The sequence below is a fragment of the Gobio gobio genome (genome assembly GCF_949357685.1).
Source record: "Gobio gobio genome assembly, chromosome: 21".
NCBI classification, from domain to species: Eukaryota; Metazoa; Chordata; class Actinopteri; order Cypriniformes; family Gobionidae; genus Gobio; species Gobio gobio.
Genome location: NC_137117.1, coordinates 45197526 through 45217863, shown reverse-complemented (window position 1 = coordinate 45217863; position 20338 = coordinate 45197526). Strand labels below are relative to the sequence as shown.

The 20338-nt window shown below is 39.9% G+C and overlaps 1 protein-coding gene across 1 annotated transcript in view; it reads left to right on the top strand.

Moving 5' to 3' along the window:
• Positions 1-19515, top strand: part of LOC307117293 (calcium-responsive transactivator-like) — a 39648-nt gene extending 20133 nt beyond the window's left edge. The window contains exons 6-13 of the mRNA XM_079802079.1: positions 3461-3605; positions 3835-4020; positions 4656-4811; positions 9711-9812; positions 10169-10258; positions 14842-14961; positions 15071-15198; positions 18426-19515. Of these exons, the coding sequence (XP_079658205.1) occupies positions 3461-3605; positions 3835-4020; positions 4656-4811; positions 9711-9812; positions 10169-10258; positions 14842-14961; positions 15071-15198; positions 18426-18452 (954 nt within the window). The 3' untranslated portion in view covers positions 18453-19515. The remainder of the gene's footprint in view (positions 1-3460; positions 3606-3834; positions 4021-4655; positions 4812-9710; positions 9813-10168; positions 10259-14841; positions 14962-15070; positions 15199-18425) is intronic.
• Positions 19516-20338: the final 823 nt, after the last annotated feature.

Genomic DNA, 20338 nt, shown 5'->3' with positions numbered 1-20338 from the left:
TTTCTTTCTTTCTTTCTTTCTTTCTTTCTTTCTTTCTTTCTTATAGAGTGGTGGGACAAAGCAAAACAAAACTTCATAGTAAAAATCTATGCAGCATAATGCAATTGGTTACTTTCCTAAATTATAATAAGTAAATACACACACTTATTCATGAATATGTGGTTTATGGGAACTCTCCATAGGCGTGATTATTTTTATACTGTACAAACGTATATACTCTCCCCTTACACTACCCCTACCCCTAAACCTACCCATCACACAACTTCCTGCATTTTTACAGTAAAAAAACAAACCAAAAAAACAATTTAGTATGCTTTTTTAAACCATTTGGACACAGGAAGTGTCCTCATAAACCATATTTACATTGTAATACCCAATGTCACTATTTTTTTATATGCAGCTAGTTATAAACACACTATAACCTAACCCTTAACCCACACCCTAACCCTTACAGCGTGTCTACACTGCACACGAGTGGCGCGATGTGACAAAAGACAATATAGCCCACTTTAATCAGTGATGTTGTCTACACTGGATGCGACGCAACACGAAAAATTCCTGACAGTAAACTGAAGCCTTGTTTATGACGTACTGACATGAATGCTTTGCAACGTTCGCTTTGTCGCGTCCAGTTTAAACAGCTTCTAGCTGTTGCGGCGCGGCGCGTCAACGGTCGCGTCTGGTGTAGACACGTGAAAGTAAACTTTCTGCATTTTTACAACTTTAAAAACACTATTTATTTTTATGGCATTTTTACAAATGAGGACATCACCAAAAGGAGGTTTTGGTAGTTTTGGTCAGGTTTAGCTCACTTCTGGGTACAAACATAGCCGCATAATATGGTTAAGCAGGCGCACACACACACACACACACACCAGTTTTGACCACTAGGGGTAGCTAGTCCCAAAAAATTCCCAGGGATTCCCAGGTCTTTAATAATCCAAAAGTACACGCAGGAGTAAGGGGGTAATATCGGACCATGAAACACAGGAAACTGATGGTTTAAAAATAGACATGATGATTTGATTGAAAACAGAACAGGTGTGATGGGACTAATTACTAAACAAAGGAATCAACTAATGATCAGGTACACAGGCAAACAGAGAGCAAACTAGACTAAACTGAACATACACACACCACAGGAAAGGTGTGTCCTCATGCCATAACAGTCCAACAGTGTAGGGATGGAGGGGGTTCTGGTGGAGGACTTGGAGCTAAAGAAGGGAGTAACAAAACAGTCCATGGGGAGTGGAGGGTGGGAGGAGCTAGGAAGGAGCAGGAGAAGCCAGATGGACATCCAGAGTCCAGCCAGGACGAAGCCCCAGGGCAGAGTCCAGGGATGGAGGAGCCATGGTGGTGACTTGGCTGACAACACCCTGGGGACAACTGATGGAGATGGAGCCAATGGAGACCCAGGTGGAGCTGATGAGGCCACGCGTCATCAATGGCACTGAAGACAGAGGTGGAGCCGTGTCGACAAGCGTCTGAGGTGGAACCAGGGACCCAGAGGACAGAGGCGATGCCGGTGGGACCGAGGACAAAGATGGAGCCAGACAGAGCCGACTGTATAGGTAGGACAACGTCCGACCAAGGTGGAGCCGGATGGACAAGGGAGCATGATGACGATGGTTTCTGGTGGAGCCGAGGGAGGGAGGAGCCAAGACGAAGCCGATAGTTCGACAGGCTGAGGTGAAGCGATGGGTTCAGAGGCTGGAGGTGGAGCCAGGTGATCCCCTGGACTAGGCGGAGCTGGTGGCCTGAATATTCGAGGCAGATCCTCACCGCGATGTGTAGGAGGAGATGCAGAGTGGCTGAAGAGAACCAGTAGTTAATATACACTATGTACATACAACATATTTTCACAACCTGTTGGTAACAACTGCCCACAAATTTGACTCATGTTGACAAATTATATATCTTTTGAAATGTCTATGGGCATCAGTATTTGGTCTCTGTTTTACGATTGTAATGCTTCAGTGACAGTAATGTATTAATTTTTGTTGGAAATACAACTGAAAATATTCAGAATCAAAACGGGACTTCATACCTTCATCATAAAAGAGCAATCGCTGTTTTTTGTACCAAATATCAGGGTTCCTCAGTTCCTGATTAGCTTGATCAGGTTTGTTTAATTAGGGTTGAAGCTATAATAAGCTATAGGTTGAATGTTTGAAGCTATAATTCCTGTTGAAACGGCAAGCTTGCTGCTCAACATTTAAATAGCTGGTTAACGTTTGCTATAGCAGTTTGCAGTTCAAAGTTCCTTTGAAACCCTCCACCTTCCCCAGCTCCACCTGTATGGATTTGCTACTGGTCTTTCTATATGCCATTTGTGCTGCAGAAGTATGTCTTGCATGCTCACAGCAGCGTATTGGTGTTTGTATTGGCAGTAATCAGCAATAATCAGCAGCAGCAGCGTAGCAGATATATTCCACCAAGACCAAATACATTAACATTGTCATATCCATTACCATGCTAAAAATCTTCAGAGTTGTCATGATAGACATTAGCCAAAAATTGTCCCAAAAATCTGGGTTACAGTGAGGATTTTACAAAGGAAGTAAATGGAGCCAATTTGTAAACATTAAAATACTAATAAGAAAAAATAATACTGTATGTTTCAACATGATTTTAGTGTGAAAAATCCTGTTTCTATGTAAAGCTACATATGTATTGATTTTGCATGACAATTTATGAGATAAATAGTATGTTTTTGCTCTTTACCTCACACTTTAAAAACCATTGAGTGTTGATAACTTCCAAATGCTATCAAATGTGAATTTTGGTAATATAAGGCAGAAATATATTATTTATACCTTTTTTATAGTAGACTAAATGCTGCACCTGCTTAGCATTTTCCTATATCCATTCTATATTCCTATACAAAATGTCCTATAGTTCATGAAAAACAAATACAAACCTGTGTGAAATCAGCAATATTTCTCCAAATGTGCTCACTTTTGGTCTAAATGCCCTAACAATTGAATGTCATTCAGCATAGCCCTGTGAACGGAAATAAACTGGTGCATATGCGATTGAGTTTGTATGGGTCTCATTATTCTACAGGAAGTACCAATTATTAAATTAATTTGTACCCCTGACTTAAATTATGAAATTACTTATCATAAACAGAAATAAACCGTCAAATATCACCACACTCTGGTTAAAAGGTTCACCATCATGGGGCAAAAGGGACCCAGTATTGATACAAATACTTTAGCTACAATTTGCATAATATCGAAGTTAATAGTTGTTTAAGCAAAGTTCTACTATTTTCTATCTATTTTGATAAATAGATTTTTTTGTTCAATAAATATACTGTAATTAAAATATGTTCAGAAGATTCTATAAGCTTTTACACTGCTATTGAAAGTATACAATATCTTTAGACAATCTTATTTAATCTCTCTTCTTTATGTGTCTTTCTGTTTCTCTTTCTCTTGCTCTGTCTTCACATTAGCCTCCCAACCCCAATATAAACGTAGGTCCAGGTGGGATGATTCAGGGTGGTGGAGGTCAGTCTTTGCACTCTCAGACTAATATGAATGATAGTATGGGCACTGGCTTGCCACCCACCTCACTAATGCAGAGCCAAATGAACAATGGTGAGACCCACTCTGCATCTGATAACCCTCTGTGTGTCTGTGCTATGCGTATTGCTTGCTTAGTTCTTCTTTGCACTTCTTTCTTACTGTTTTTGCAAACATTGCCATACATTTCTACAGCTTGCCTGGCTCCTAACAACACTATTTGCCCTTTCATTTGCTATCTTTGGCTCGTGGTGTTTTGATGAACTGAATGTGTGCTTTATCCTGATTGTGAGTGTGTTGTCAGGCCCCAGCCACGCCCCTATACAGCAGCAGCTTCCCACCATATCCATGAGCCTGCCCGCCAGCAGCCATGGCACAGGGCCTGGGTACAGCCACCCGGTGCCCTCCTCTCAGGGAGCTCCGCTCCAGGGTCAGGTGGCCTATTCATCTATGGGCTCTCATGCCAACCTCAACATGCAGTCCAGCCAAGGTGAGCCCAGGAGGGAGCTCACCTGCGGGTCCCATCCAGAAAAACAATGTAACTGGATAAGTGGGAGGAGGGCTTTAAAGAAGGTGTTATTTACACATTATTCTACAACACAGGTTCCTAATTTATGTAAGTATGGAAAGGATATGGGCGAAGCACACTAAGATAAAATCAAAAGAAAAAGACAATTTTTGCATGACCCTTTAAACCTATAACATAAAATATATATTTTGGGAAAGGTTTCTTGATATTCATCCATATACTACCATTGCTTTTCTTTATCATGGATGAAGATGCCACATCAGAAATATCTCTTGACCCTGAGGAGAGGGATCAAACACATTCAGTTCATCAGCAGGAGGCTTCTCCCTTCCTCTGACTTTTGATTTAATCCTCTTTTTAGGCATTCTTTGAACCTTTAAAATCCCGAAATGCTGCCCTCTGTCCCAACTGACGGTGATTCTACCCCAGCTTCTTTTGGTTATGAGTAGAATGTCTTTGGCTTGTCAGAAACTGTACAGCAACAGTTTAGTCTTGGATATAATCTCTGTGTTGTTTAACAGTATTTTTGATCATTAAAACTTTTGTTTACACTGTCATTTCAATGTTGCAATGTTTGTGGTGCTGGTTCCCATTAGTTTCTATGATGCATCAGCAAGGCCCTGGAGCCCATTACTCATCCACCTCAGCAGGGGGTCAACACTTCCAGGGTCAGCAGATGATGGGACAGGGAAACCAGGGGAGCAGCATGATGCCACAGAGGCCCATGGGAAATTATCGTGCCCCACAGCAAGGTAGGTGCTGGGACCTTTATTTTGTCTATCAGAAGCTGGTTATGGAGATGTTGTGTCTGTATGTAATTGTGCTGTAGATTTGCAGAGGTGAAATCGCAAAAGTTAAGTTCCCCTTCAAAGTGGAACTTCAACACTGCATCTGATATTGATATGGGGAATAGCATCAGAGTGATCGGTGTCTGAAACATGCCAATAAATCATTGGCAGATGGCAGCCAAGGACATCACACGCAGAGCGCCTTAATACACGTCATCAACAATTTTTTGTCTTCAAGATCCTCTTGTTTGTATGCACGTGTAAGATAACACTCTGTTATAGAGAAGTGTCTTAGGGCGTTTTCACACCTGAAAGTCCGCACCAAGGTCCGAACCGAAGTTCATGTTTTGATACTTTTTATACATTCGGTTAGTTTTGGTTTGGTTTCACATTGCAATTATGTGAGCGCACTAAAGAACTTTACATGATGCACTTGCGTCCACTCGTCATCATCTCTGTGGGCGGCATCTGGACACTGATTGGTTTGTAAACGGACGAGCGTCTGACGTCAGCGTCTTTGACAAGAGTGAATGAACGGACGCATATCGTTGCCACTATTGAACAGTCGCATTGCTGGACTATTTTTTATTCGTTACATTTAAAAGTGGACATTTCAAGCTTTATATACACATATTTCTCATGTTTGTGAGACGAGTATCTGCTGAGTTTCGGTTTATTTGAGACGCGCTCCAGTTCATCTGTAAAGCATGTGATCGCTCCCGCGATTATTGTCTGCTATAGACTATTTGCTTCTTATTTATTAAATCCAGGCAATTATCTGATTAAACGTTGATTAAAATTAAGATACAATTTATACAAAACGAAATTCCCATTAAAGAAATGTTTTCTACGCAAAATCATACAAAATTTAGTTCAAAATTATTTCTGACTATCTGTCTTCTGACATATTGCGCATCTTTTTACTTTTCATAATCAATGTAGCCTAGATTGAATTTAAAAATAATATTATAATATTTAAACATAAACAGGAACTTCCTGTAAATGGTCTGAAAGTCAGAACCATACAGAAAATGCTTTCACACTAGAAACGAACCGAACCTTTATTCAGTTTGATCCGGACCGAGACTGCCTCTTTTCGTCGGACCAAATTTCGTCTCTGTTTGGTCCGGCCCGTGGTCAGGGGAGGTTTCACACCTGCAATTTTGATTCGGACCAAACTGAAAAGTCCGAAAATCCGGACCAAACAAGGTAGGTGTGAAAACGCCCTTAGAGAAGTGTACAGAGCCAGCAGCTTTCTGGAGATATATACCTCTCTGATGGTCGTGAGGGTTGAAGTAGTAAAACGTCAAAGTGGCATGGTAGTGTGGAAGAAGATTGCGAGCGCTTAGGGTAGAGGTTTTCAAACTGTGAGTCGCAGAGTGGGAAAAGATGGGTCGCACACCTTGGCTGCAGCTAAATTTTATTTCCAATCATATCCAATTATAGCGCAATGGAGACATTGCCTCCTCTCGTGACTTTCTCCCATTCATTCCCAGTTACCTCCCACTAAACCCACCGCACACTTTAGGGGGTCTGCTAAAACTCAATGGGCTCAGGGGAAGCAAGAAAGGCACGGACTCCCGCTGTATCTTTACCTGCTGGTGTTGCTGTTGGACAATGTTACTTTAGAAAAACAAGTGATTTATACTCTTTTTAAATATCATATTTTGTAATATTTGCATTGTTTTATTTTTGTAATATTGATTAACTTGCACTCTATAAACAAACACCCAAATGCACAGAATGCTTTAAGTTCTCTTTTGAGCTTTATCAAGGTGCTGTCATAGCTGAAACTCTTGAGACCTTATAAGGCTGACTCCTGTCCTGCAAGGGAGGGAAGAAGTTTGTAAAAGCTGGGACTTCCTTTGCTATAGGGTATAGAAGCTTGGGTACCTTCTCCTACTATCGGAGGGTATTGGCTTAGGGAGTGGTGCCACTATACAGTCTATATGAGTCATTTTGGATGCGCCCTTGGGGTTGACGCAAGTAATCCGTAGAGTCAATTTATACTATGCCTGTTATGTTTGTGCATATTCACAACTTAGTGAGGCAGGCATTCCCTCAGCATGGCATAGTGGGTATTGGTTCCCCATAGCATCAATATCAGATGCAGCATTAAACCACCAGTGCGGGCTTGGCAGAAGTGCATATCGAGGGCACATATCGACCTCAAAGGCACTTGCGAGCACCCTTCTGAGACCTAAAATGACAAATGGGACACCCTACGGTCTTGTGGACTTAACGGACAGACGCACGCAGTGGCCATTGTTAGTCCACAAAACCGAAAGTGCACATGAAGTGTGCCATTTGGGACAGGGCCATTAACTAGTGGTTCTATCATAAACCATGCATAAAACGGTATACAATACAAAATACAAGGCAGTAATAATCATACACATAATTTTTTATGGGCATTATATGTGTTTGAATAGGAAAATGGAGTGAGAGTCTCTTTCCACATTCGTTTTGGTCGGTTCTGAGGCCTGGTTCTGCCTGGGTGTTAGTTGCGGTTTGGGGAAAATTCACAGAACTCTTGTGCATATTTTGCTTGTTGGGAGAAGGGGCTTGCAGGATTATTCATTAAATATCATGACTAATTGTATGTCTGATTGGTATAGACACTACAACGGTTAACTCCTACTACTTATGAAGCGGAGAAACTGCAGCACACAATATGGCGGATTGTGTCCCGCTGTCTAAATAAAAGAGCCAATCGCTGATTGGTAATGTCATTGCATCACTGCAGCTGCCGTTAGAAGCTGCGGTTCCCATAGAAACCTAAGACTCGCGCTTAGGACTTCACATGCGCAGTGGCTGGTCTAGCCTGAAAAAATCAACTTTTCCAATGCTATTTGACCATAAGATAACAACATTTATGTGATAGTTCATGTCAGATTGTTGCTGATGTTATTTAATTGTGAGTTTGGCAAGCAGTTTTTGAGATTTCAGGATTCCCCCATTCAAATAGATAGGTCTTGGATTCCTGAAATAACTGTCCAGAGGAATTGCAAATATGGCCGAACAGGCTTTCCTTGAAAGGGATTTTAATCACCTTGCATGAATCATTTAAATACTCTCCACTGAGGTACCCCAGTGACCAATTTTGGATTTGGATACCCCCGCTCCCCAAAGGACCCACCTGTGAGGTGAGATTCAATCCAACAAAGTGGAGTTCCAGTGATGAGAGGGTGGACAGAAGGATTTGATGATTAATTGTGCCAAAAGCTGCAAATACTGTAGATCTAGCAGAATGAGAACTGATGATTTCAACTCAGCTCTTGTAACTCTCAACAAGTGAAGTGTTTAGTGTAGGTTTTTTAAATAGTGGGGTTACCCAAGCCTGATTGAATGCGGTAGGGCAAAGGCCTGTGAGGAGAGATGTGTTGATGATGTGTGTGAGTGATGGAAAAAGAGTAGGAGAGATGGTTTGTAGAAGGTGTGAGGGGATTGGGTTTAGAGAGCAGGTGGTAGGGTGGCTGGAGAGGAGAAGCTTAGAGATTTCTGAGGAGAGGAGGAGGAAAGAAGATGGTCAGCTATGTCAACTTCTTTCAAGTTGTCATTATGATATATTGTTTGTAGAATTTTGAGGAAAATAATGATTTTAATACATTTTGTAATAAGGCTGTAACATAACAAAATGTGGAAAAAGTGAAGCGCTGTGAATACTTCCTGAATGCACTGTATATCCCAAAGGTAGTATGTAAAGTGTAAAAAGGAACGGTCCTAGAACTGAGCCTTGCTGTACTCCATTTTGAACTTATGATAGATATGATGCCTCTTCATTTACTGCTACAAATTGATGATGGTCAGATATGCCAGTGCATTTCCACTAATGCCAACATAATTGTTGAGCCTATTTAAGAGAATGTTGTGGTCAATAGTATCAAGTGCAGAAAATAGCTAGATGCAACAATGATCAGATGATAATAGTTGCGTCAATTTTATAGTTAAGTCAGTTGTAACTCTGATGAGAGCAGTCTCAGTACTATGATATAGTCTAAATCCCGAACGGAAGTCTGATATCATTTCTCTTCAAGAAATATAGGAACATAGTTGTGAGGATACATAGTTGTGCAGATACTGTGACATACAAAAGGATACTGCCTTTTCTGTCTTGCTATGCAGTTTCCTGAGAAAACATCCTGCTGTATTTATACCTGTGACTCCACATGTAATACATACTGTGCCTGTTTGTCAGATTCCATGTAAAAAGCTGCACCTTTGTTGAAAGTAGACTAGCCGCATCTGATTATCATCGGCTCTGCTGGTTTGCGACCCTATCCAAATTTGCGCTGCTCTTGGTAGATTGTGTAGGTCATTATAGAAATGAGCTGGCTGCATCTGTGTGCATTGTCTGTAGATCACCCACAGAACTTTCCACTCGCACTCAGTGCCTTTGTGGGATTGCGGTTTAATCTGCCATTTAGTCAATCTTGCCCTAAATTTGAAAGGATGTAGTGATATCTGGACTTTCTGCACACCACCACTATTTTTTGTTGGGGGGTTGCGCACAAAAGTATTCTTGTCTCCAAATTGATTTATTGTGACATACAAAGCACAGATCATCAGTCTGCATTTCATACCATTCCCATATTTGTATTTTCTCTTTTATTGGAGGATGGTTTCTTTCTACCATACAGGTCATATTAATATCCTACATCCAGCTCTATCACTTTCAAGGACAATGACATACTTAACTTTAATTCATTTAGGAAGATCCTACTGCTTTGACTGCAGTAAGCATAACACACAATGGACACACACAGCTAGACTTTCTCTCCCTCAGAAAACCACCCAGTCCATTCTTCTGAAACTGCTGTCAGATCGGCTGATTAACCAACCCTGGTGTCGCCTGTCTTACAGGATCAGTCCCCCAGTTCATGGGCCAGGAGGAGTTCTACGGAGAGCAGTATGGACACACTCAGAGCTCCAGCGAGCCTGTTAGCCAACAGTTTTACTCAGATGGTAAACACTTTCATCCAGAACCTTTCTACACTCATGCACTGATTCATTCATTCATTCAACATCCCTATTTCTACTTTCATTCACCTCAGAATCTTTCAGTCATGTCTTTATGTCTATGATTTCTTTTATTTTTCTCAAAATATTCTAAAAATAGACGTGAGAACAAGCTTCTTAAAGCGGGTATTCATTGCCTGCAAATCGTTCTTTTTTTCCCGGTGTGCCGAAATTTCAGATTTGGCTTTCCTTCGTCGTTTTTTGTTGTTTCGCTAAAAGATTCGTTTTTTGAATGTGTGAATGCTACAAGGGCATTTCTGTGCTCCTCCCCCTTTTTGTATTTTTATGTCTTTCTTCAACAGGTCATGGGGAGTATTCCTATCAGCAGTCTTCCTATGGTGAACAGAATTATGAGAGATCCTTTGATGAGTCCTCACAACACTATTACGAAGGTACTCAACTAATATAATATAGTGTGTGTGTGTGTGTGTGTGTGTGTGTGTGTGTGTGTGTGTGTGTGTGTGTGTGTGTGTGTGTGTGTGTGTGTGTGTGTGTGTGTGTGTGTGTGTGTGTGTGTGTGTGTGTGTGTGTGTGTGTGTGTGTGTGTGTAAAATGAAAATATGATGAGAAAAAAAAACACTGCTAGATTTTGATTAATTCATCAATAAGAAACATCTGAATGGAATATGATCGTTTCAGATAATCCTATCATAGTCAGTGTTTTGCATTGACGTTTGAGCTGAAGCTGAAGAGTGAATGAACTCTGGTAAACCTGAAGTGCAGATTAACACATGCAAATGCATCCTTTATGATATTATTCAGATAGATACATACATAAACAAAATAGACAACTTTTATCGATGTGAATGCACAAATGAACTTTATCTAAGTTATGTTCTAGTCAGAATGTGTAACTCATAATGTGAATACACTCCTTCCGTAACAACACACTATATGCTCTAACAACAAAAAAGGAACAACATTGTATTAACATGGTGTTCTCATTATAATGTTTTGTATATTATTATCCATTATCCTTTATTGTATATCCTCTCCATTGTCTTATTATATAAGAAAGAAGACAATAAGACATGACAACATGGCTAGGAGTGTCAGACCAACTGCAACAATTAGCCATTAAAGACTTATTAAGATCATTTTAGGCAAAATAGGTGTAACATTATAAATACAGTCAATGATTTAATGTTTTTTCACTTTTGACCAATAGGTGGCAGTTACGAAATTGATGTGGTGTGGTCAAAGTAAGGGAATAATGACACATGCAAAGTTTGGTGTCAATATGTCAAAGCATTGCAGAGATACTGCCTCAGGAGTCATTTTGGCATCATGCCTCAAATTTGTTGCTGCGATTTACGAAAATGGTTTTGTCTATAAACACAAAATCCTTTTTGTTGGCACAGTCTGAAGAGGATACGAATCGATTTTGGTGAAAATTGGACAAACGGCCTTTCTAACGGACAAGTTAGAAAAAGTAGGATTTTAACATAAAACAAGATGGCCGACATGAAGTTTGGCCAAATATGGCAAAATTGGTTGGCAAAAATGTTCTCGGCATGACCCAAGGAAAGTAGTTTGACCAGTTTCGTTACAATTTCATTATAACATTTGACCACAAGGTGGCGCTGTCTCAACTTTCTGAGTACCATCAGGGCATGGTGCCGAAAACACACACCAAGTTTCGTGATGATACGCCAAAGTCTTAGTAAAACAAAGGCCTAGCATTTTTTTAATCATAATACTGTATTGAAGTCAATGGGAATTTCATGTTTTTTTCTATTATAGCGCCACCAAGAGGCACAACCCCACCATTTTTTATGTGTCCTCAGAGTGAGCCCATACATATGTGTGTCGCGTTTGGTGAAAAAATAATTTTGTTACTAGGCCGGTTCTAAAGTTATTAGCATAAATATGAGTGAAACTTTGGACAGGTGGTGGTGCTAGAGGGAACGATATAGAGTCACCAAAATTGGTGTATTTAATGTTGGGACTGTCCTCTATCAGAATGTCAAACCATTACAACTTTCCCACAATTGGTTCTATGGGCTGCCATAGACTCCCATGGCGGAATAATAATAAGATGAAATCTAACGATTTCAATAGGTGCCTCCACACCTTCGGTGCTCGGCCCCTGTAAACTGTTGATGAAAATATGCTGAAAAAACACAACTGTATTATTAATAATATCAGAAACATCTAAAAAGAATATGATTGCTTTAAATAATCCAATCTTAGTCAATGTCGGACATTACCATTTGAGCTGAGTGAGCTGATGAAGGCTTGAATGAACAATGAACTTGAAAGGAGGTAACGGAGACTTTACATCAAAACTGACTGACTGGGATCTCGCCTGAAAGGTGTCCCAAAGAGGGGACTCCACCTTTTTCAAGGTAATGGAGTCTCAGTCTCAACATTGCAATGGTCATCCTCCCACTGTGGGTACATGACCATCAACGAACGCTACATCAGCGTGCTTACGGCCCAGACATCTAACTTGATAAACAGGGCCAGGGAACGACTTCAGACCCAAACCAGTTTTGTTGCAGAATGTCTTTCAAAATCTTTTCGTAGTCTTCCTTTTCTTGATTCCTTTAACCTTGACGAGATTCCAGTTCCAAACGCACTGAAACATTTGGGTTGAGCTCCTCTCCCTTCTTTCTCCAAACATAGGCAACAGCTCTAGTTTTGTCTCATCTGACCAAAGCACACGTTTCCAGTATGCATCATTTTTCTCCAAGTTGTCCTTGGCAAACTTCAGTCGAGCTTGGGGGTGTCTCTTCTTCATAAGTGTAGTTTTTCTTGGTCGGCAACCTTGCAGTCAATTCCTGTGCAGGGCTCTAGTGACCGTCTTCATTGAGACATCAATCCCAGACTTGGCTAAATCATTCACTTGTGTCTTGGCAGTTGTTCTTTGGATCCTTTCCCACTAGTTTTCTTTCCAAAGTTTCAGGTAGGCTGTGGCATTTAAATGATGCCCAATTGGCACTAAGGGGCCTAAAGTGTGCCAAGAAAACATCCCCCACACCATTACACCACCACCACCAGCCTGCACAGTGGTAACAAGGCATGATGGATCCATGTTCTCATTCTGTTTACGACAAATTCTGACTCTACCATCTGAATGTCTCAACAGAAATCGAGACTCATCAGACCAGGCAATATTTTTCCAGTCTTCAACTGTCCAATTTTGGTGAGCTTGTGCAAATTGTAGCCTTTTTTTCCTATTTGTAGTGGAGATGAGTGGTACCCGGTGGGGTCTTCTGCTGTTGTAGCCCATCCGCCTCAAGGTTGTGTGTGTTGTGGCTTCACAAATGCTTTGCTGCAAACCTCGGTTGTAACGAGTGGTTATTTCAGTCAAAGTTGCTCTTCTATCAGCTTGAATCAGTCGGCCCATTCTCCTCTGACCTCTAGCGTCAACAAGGCATTTTCTCCCACAGGACTGCCGCATACTGGATGCTTTTCCCTTTTCACACCATTCTTTGTAAACCCTAGAAATGGTTGTGCATGAAAATCCCAGTAACTGAGCAGATTGTGAAATACTCAGACCGGCCCGTCTGGCACCAACAACCATGCCACGCTCAAAATTGCTTAAATCACCTTTCTTTCCCATTCTGACATTCAGTGAGGAGTTCAGGAGATTGTCTTGACCAGGACCACACCCCTAAATGCATTGAAGCAACTGCCATGTGATTGGTTGATTAGATAATTGCATTAATGAGAAATTGAACAGGTGTTCCTAATAATCCTTTAGGTGAGTGTATATTATATACCTTATATAATATACATTTTTTTTTATAAGTCTTTATTTCCAGTCAAATTAAAATAAATAAGGCTTTCTCCAGAGGAAAAATATAATAAGAAATACTGTGAAAATGCCCTTGTTAAACATCACTTGGGAAATATTTGAAAAATAATTGAAATTTCATAGGGTGGGGGGGGGTCTCCGCGGGTCCTACAGATCGGATCCTACTGATCTGTAGGACCCGCGGAGATTTATAGACATCGGGCAAAATTCAAAGAATGCTAAAAACATTATTGTAAATTTCGTTAGATCTTTTGACCACTAAATACATAGCACATAAAAACTTGACACATGAGTAATGAACTGGAAGCTGGTCACAACAAAATAGAATGCACACTTATTTTGATTACTATGGTCATCTGTAGGCAGCGCAGCCCTCGAGGTGTTTTTCAGCTGATCAGCGATTCTTCAGAAAGAATGGCCATACAATCAGATAATGCCAAAGCCTGTAATTTTCTTCTTAAGAAAATAAGGTATTTTTTCTTAAGACTTTTTCTAAAATTGCACCTAGGGAATTACTTATGAATGTTTTTGAATTTATCGTAAGAAAATTCTTAAAGTCAGCATGAAACGGCTTTTTGAACAAGAAAAAAATGTAGGGCGTGACTTGATTTTGTCCATCAGAAATTGACTGCATCGCTGGATTGTTTGCTATTGCTGCGATCTTGTGAGTGGCAGGTTGCTGGAGGGAACAGGTTATTGTCTTGCCATCAATTAGAAAATTCATAGACATTATAAATTACCGTCTAGCACAGTGGTTCCCCTCCGTGGTCCTGGCGTACCCCCAGCACTGCACATTTTAGATGTCTTCCTAATCACACACACCTGATTCAGCTCATTAGTAAAGACTCCAAGACCTCAGATTAGTGTCAGATAAAGCCTGGGATAACCTGCACGATTTTCGGCCTTCCCAGATGAAATATTGCCAACAATCGTGATGATTTCTGTGATCGTGGCTCCTAATCGTTGGTCCTATGTTGTACAGCGAGAGAGGTTCAAAGACGGCCGTTGTCACAGTTTTGAGATCAAAGATAGCTATGATAATTTTCATGCTGATGAAGTTTTATTAATAGTTCATATTTAAGAGAGACATCAAAAATGTGCAGTGTTGGGGGTACTCCAGGACTAAGGTTGGGAACCACTGGTCTAACAATTGTCATGGATGTTGTAATAAATTCAGTTCTCCCTTCATGTATTATCTCGATGATCTTTCAGGAAACTCTCAGTACAGCCAACAGCAGACACAGTACCAACAAGGCTCTGGACAGCACCAGACATTAAGTCAACAGCAATACCCATCACAAGCAGCATACAGCGCTCAGCCTCAGGGATACGGTAACACAAACTACATCAAATGATTTTAAGGATTAAGCTGTTTTCTGTTTAATTTCATTCAGTATTATTTGATATACAGCAAACTGACTTGTACTATTTGACTCTGAAGGTCCAGGGCAGGGCAGCTCATCCCAATATCCTCAGTATCAGCAGGGCCAGAGTCAGCAGTACCCATCATACCGCTCTATACAGCCAGCACCAGCTGCCCAGTCTCAGAGATCCTACTCTTTTGAACAGGTATTAATGTCATATACACACTATAAAGCAATGTGTTCTGTGAGTATCCCAAATCAGCCCAGCAATCAAACGGTTAGTTAACTCAAAATGGAAAATTCTGTCAATTTACTCAACCCATAAGACTTTCGTTCATCTGCGGAATACAAATGAAGAATTTTAATATTCTTATCATTTTTTCAACCAAAATTTGCAGGCTTCAAAGTACATAAAGACATCGTACAAGTACTCCAAGTCTTCTGTAGAGACACTGTTGATTAATATGATTAACAGCTTTAAATAAGGCTATTATTCACACATAAACATTGATCAATGCACATACATTTAGTACATCAAATGTAGTAAACAGAAGCTCAAACATACTTGCTTGATGCACAAGAACAAAAGAGGTTTATGATTGAGCTTCCGTGTTTACCATATTTGATGTGCTCTATGTATTCACGTTGATTTCAAACAGCATGAGGGTGTGTAATTGATGACAGAATTTTCATTTGTGGGTGAAGCATTAATGTTTAAAGTGGACATACTGTACACTATATTGCCAAAAGTGGCGCGTTGCGCGTTGTTCATTATGCTATTTTAAGGGCGCATGCTTGACCATAATGTAGCCTATAGCGTGCACAACGCGCATACACTTTGCTCATGTAATCTACACAGATGCAACAGTTATTTTTGCAAATCATAAATTGTTACACTAAAAAAATATTAACACATGAGATGACGGAAATCATTGTGGTGTGCCACGAAGATGTGAAAAAATAGGCATAAATCTAGCTTACAAATGATTCAGGCTAATTGTAATAATTAAGGATAAGACCTGTTTGCCCAATAGTGGCAAGACATATATGTATATAAGGACATCTGACAAATTGGTTTGTGCATCAAGAACCAGGAAAAAAAATCGACTGAAAAACTGAAAAAACTGAAAGACTGAAAAAAAAAAAGACTGTGAAATCACCTTTACCATAATGTACAACATTACAACACAACTTCTCTGTCTTTCACTGCTCTTACAAGAACATCAGTCTCCTCGGCTGTGAACCGCTCCTGGCGTGCGTCTGGTAAATACGCCATAATAATAGCAATCCATAATGGAACTTGCGCACCTGCTTTTAAAGGGAATGTTGGATGACGCTCGGATTGGTTTATTCACGTTACGCCCAAACCACACCTATGAATAATGAAGCTACTTCAGACCAACCCATTTTAGATTTGCGCCGGGCGCAAGAGCCATTTATCCCGCCGGGAAAATAGCAACAGCGCCGAGACCCGCCCACAAAGTTACTTGCGCTTCGCGCTTTGACACTTGCGTTTCAGATCGTTAAGATAGGGCCCTATATATTAACTCCACAAACTAACTCTACGAACATGGAAAACAGTCATAGATGGACCTCTCAAACTTTACGCTAAGGAGAAAATCCAACACAACTTTGAGGGGACCAAGCGAAAGTGACATTGGACATCAACCACACGGCAAACGCTAATACTTGTCTACTTTATTTGTATAATAGTTCTACCTAATAACATATTAGACAGGCCTGTTAAACAGATCGTAAGCTACTGAAGACGGAGAATGGGAGTGCTGTGCTCAGGCTCTGGCGTTCTCAGCACCGCCAAAATAAATATCTGCCGCACCATCAAAATAAAAGTCAAAACAACAAGCGTGGCTTACATCTCTTCAGAGTTACTGATCCCCCCTGATGCCTAGTTCCTAGAACTACCCGGTGCGAAAGACCCTATTATTGTCCCCTGCATATTTAAAGAAGAAATCAAACCAATGTATAGTTGACATGAGGCTTAATGCTATAGAAAAGCAATACAAGTTTTCCAGGAGGGTTTTAAGCTTGTTTTTTTGTTTTTATATTAAAATATATAATGCAGTTGCTTCAAACTATGGTATAAAGCTATTCAAAACATAATTCAATGTAAATTGTGATAATCGTATTTAATAATCGCAATTACAATTTCAAGGGAATAATCGACAATTATGATTGTTGTCATTTTCGTGCAGCCCTAGCCACAGGTGTATAAATCAAGCACTAGACATGCAGACGCTTCTACAAACATTTGTGAAAGGATGGGCTCAGGAGCTCAATGAACTCAAGAGTGGTACTGTGATAGGTGGCCACCTGTGCAATAAGTCCATTCGGGACATTTCCTCAGTACTAAATATTCCACGCTCAACTGCTAGTGGGATTATAACAAAGTGGAAGCAATTGGGAACAACAGCAACTCAGCCATGAAGTGGTAGACCACATAAAATCACAGAGTGGGGTCAGCGCATGCTGAGGGTCACAGTGTGCAGAAGTCACCATCTTGTGTCAATAGCTACAGACCTCCAAACTTCGTGTGGCCTTCAGATTAGCTCAAGAACAGTGTGTAGAGCTTCATGCAATGGGTTTCCATGGTCGAGCAGCTCATCCAAGCCTTACATCACCAAGTGCAATGCAAAGCGTGGGATGCAGTGGAGTAAAGCGCGCCGCCACTGGACTAGTGTTAGTGGAGACGTGTTCTCTGGAGTGGCCAATCACGCTTCTCTGTCTGACAATCCCATGGGCGAGTCTGGGTTTGGCGGTTGCCAGGAGAATGGTTACTTGCCTGACTGCATTGTGTCAAGTGTAAAGTTTGGTGGAGGGGGGATTATGGTGTGGGGTTGTTTTTCAGGGGTCAGGCTTGGCCCCTTAGTTCCAGTGAAAGGAACTCGTAATGCTTCACCATACCAAGACATTTTGGACAATTTCATGCTCTCAACTTTGTGGGAACAGTTTGGGGACGGCCCCTTCCTGTCCCAACATGAGTTTGGTGTGGAGGAACTTGACTGGCCTGCACAGAGTCCTGACCTCAACCCGATAGAACAGCTTTGGGATGAATTAGAGCGGAGACTGAGAGCCAGGCCTTCTCGTCCAACATCAGTGCCTGACCTCACAAATGCACTTCTAGAAGAATGGTCAAAAATCCCCATAAACACACTCCTAAACCTTGTGGAAAGCCTTCCCAGAAGAGCTGAAGCTGTTAGAGCTGTAAAGGTTGGGCCAACTCCATATTAAACCCTACAGATTAAGAATGGGATGGCATTAAAGTTCATGTGCATGTAAAGGCAGGCGTCCCAAAACTTTTGGCAATATAGTGTAGTCTATTGTTAACTTATTCATTGTTGTACCAAAATCAATAGCTTTCGTTATATTTCGTAACCCCCCCCCCCCCCTTCCTTTTTTTCTCTCTCTGTAAAGGGTCAGTATGGAAACTATCAGCAATAAAGATACTGAGGAAACATCTATGATTTTTGTGGCAATTCTTTGTGTACAGCCCTTGTTTTGCTGAATGACAGGACAACAGAGGGTTCCACACCAGCCCTTGCTCACAGGTTTGCTAGAGAATCAAAACTGTACACACGTTGAATCGTAACCATTTTGAGTGATAAATAAAATTTGTTATGAGGGTGTGGAATTATTTTTTATCCTACTTTTATCATACAGGATATGTTATTTTGTATACCAGCACACTGATGTCTCAGATAACTTTGATTATTATTATTTATTTATTTATTTTTAACCTTGGATTTATTTATTTTATTGTTTATCTGAATGGATGGATGAATGTATAAATGTTCAAATAGCACAAATGAATATACTAATCTACCACAGATATCCATTTTTATTTTTTTATTTATTTAGTTTGATTTATTTTTAAATACTGGAAACATGTCAATTAAAACTGTGGATAAATAACCAAAGTTGGAATTTACTCACATAATATGTTGTATATAGATTCTTTATTGGAATCCTCATACATGTTTATTTCTAAGTATTATACAATGTTCAGTTGCCAGTGTGGAGTTATTCTCATCATGTTTTAGGGGACTGAGTGTTTAGAAAGTAGACATTTTCATGCCTTACTGTTGTTCTGGCTGTATACTATATCATATGAACAAGTGGTAGGGTTATTTATAGACTTATTTATGGGGGTTAAAGATGGATTCACCCCTAAGGGGACAGCACACCAAAAAATGTGGCAAACGGACATTAAAAATTGTTTTCACTGGCTGTCAAACAGCTTTTATACCATATTGCACAAATAATCTGTAACAATTAATTTAGCAAAATGTATTGTTTTGTATGTCATTTTATTATTGATATAAAGTATACATATATGTAGTATTTACACTGATGTGAAAACATGGTTACCACAATTGTAAAGACATCTGTGATCATTTGAACAAATATCTTATATCTCCATCTTCACAGTTCTGTATTGCTTGTAATATAAGGAAAAAAATTTTAATTGATAAATATGAACAAATAAATGAAGCTTCATCAATATATTTCATGTTTGCACTGGTTTCCTTGTGTGGTGATTTTTATTATTTTTTAATGTTTTTTTTTTACATTTGTTTAGAGCTTTTTTTCCGCATCGATCACAAATGTATTCATGGTGCACAAATACAAAGGGAGTTTTCCCTAGTCAGACTGATAAAGGTCCATAAATCATAGCCTCGAATACGTTTACATTATGAAATAATTTCTAATGCAATTTCAGTATTACAAATGCAGTTCTTGTGCGGTAAAAGATTATATTACAGTTATATTTATGAATTGAAATCACATTTTCTGTAATTATAGTGTAACTATAAAGTAAGTACGTGTAGGTATAAGGGAACAATATGTAATATTTGGGGAATAAAGAGGTAACTATCAGGAAAATTAACAAATTATTTATACTCTAAGTATTTTTAATTGAGGCATAATTATCTGTGTAGTTACAGGGTAAGTGTGAATCTGTGGCTGTAAATTAAAGTGGTGTTTGTTACCCTCTTGTTTCATGTAGTTACAGGGTAAGTATGAATCTGCAGCTGTAAATTAAAGTGGTGTTTGTTCCCCTCTTGTTTTGTGTAGTTACAGGGTAAGTGTGAATCTGCAGCTGTAAATTAAAGTGGTGATTGTTCCCCTCTTGTTTTGTGTAGTTACAGGGTAAGTGTGAATCTGCAGCTGTAAATTAAAGTGGTGTTTGTTCTCCTCTTGTTTCATGTAGTTACAGGGTAAGTGTGAATCTGCGGCTGTAAATTAAAGTGGTGTTTGTTCCCCTCTTGTTTCATGTAGATACAGGGTAAGTGTGAATCTGCAGCTGTAAATTAAAGTGGTGTTTG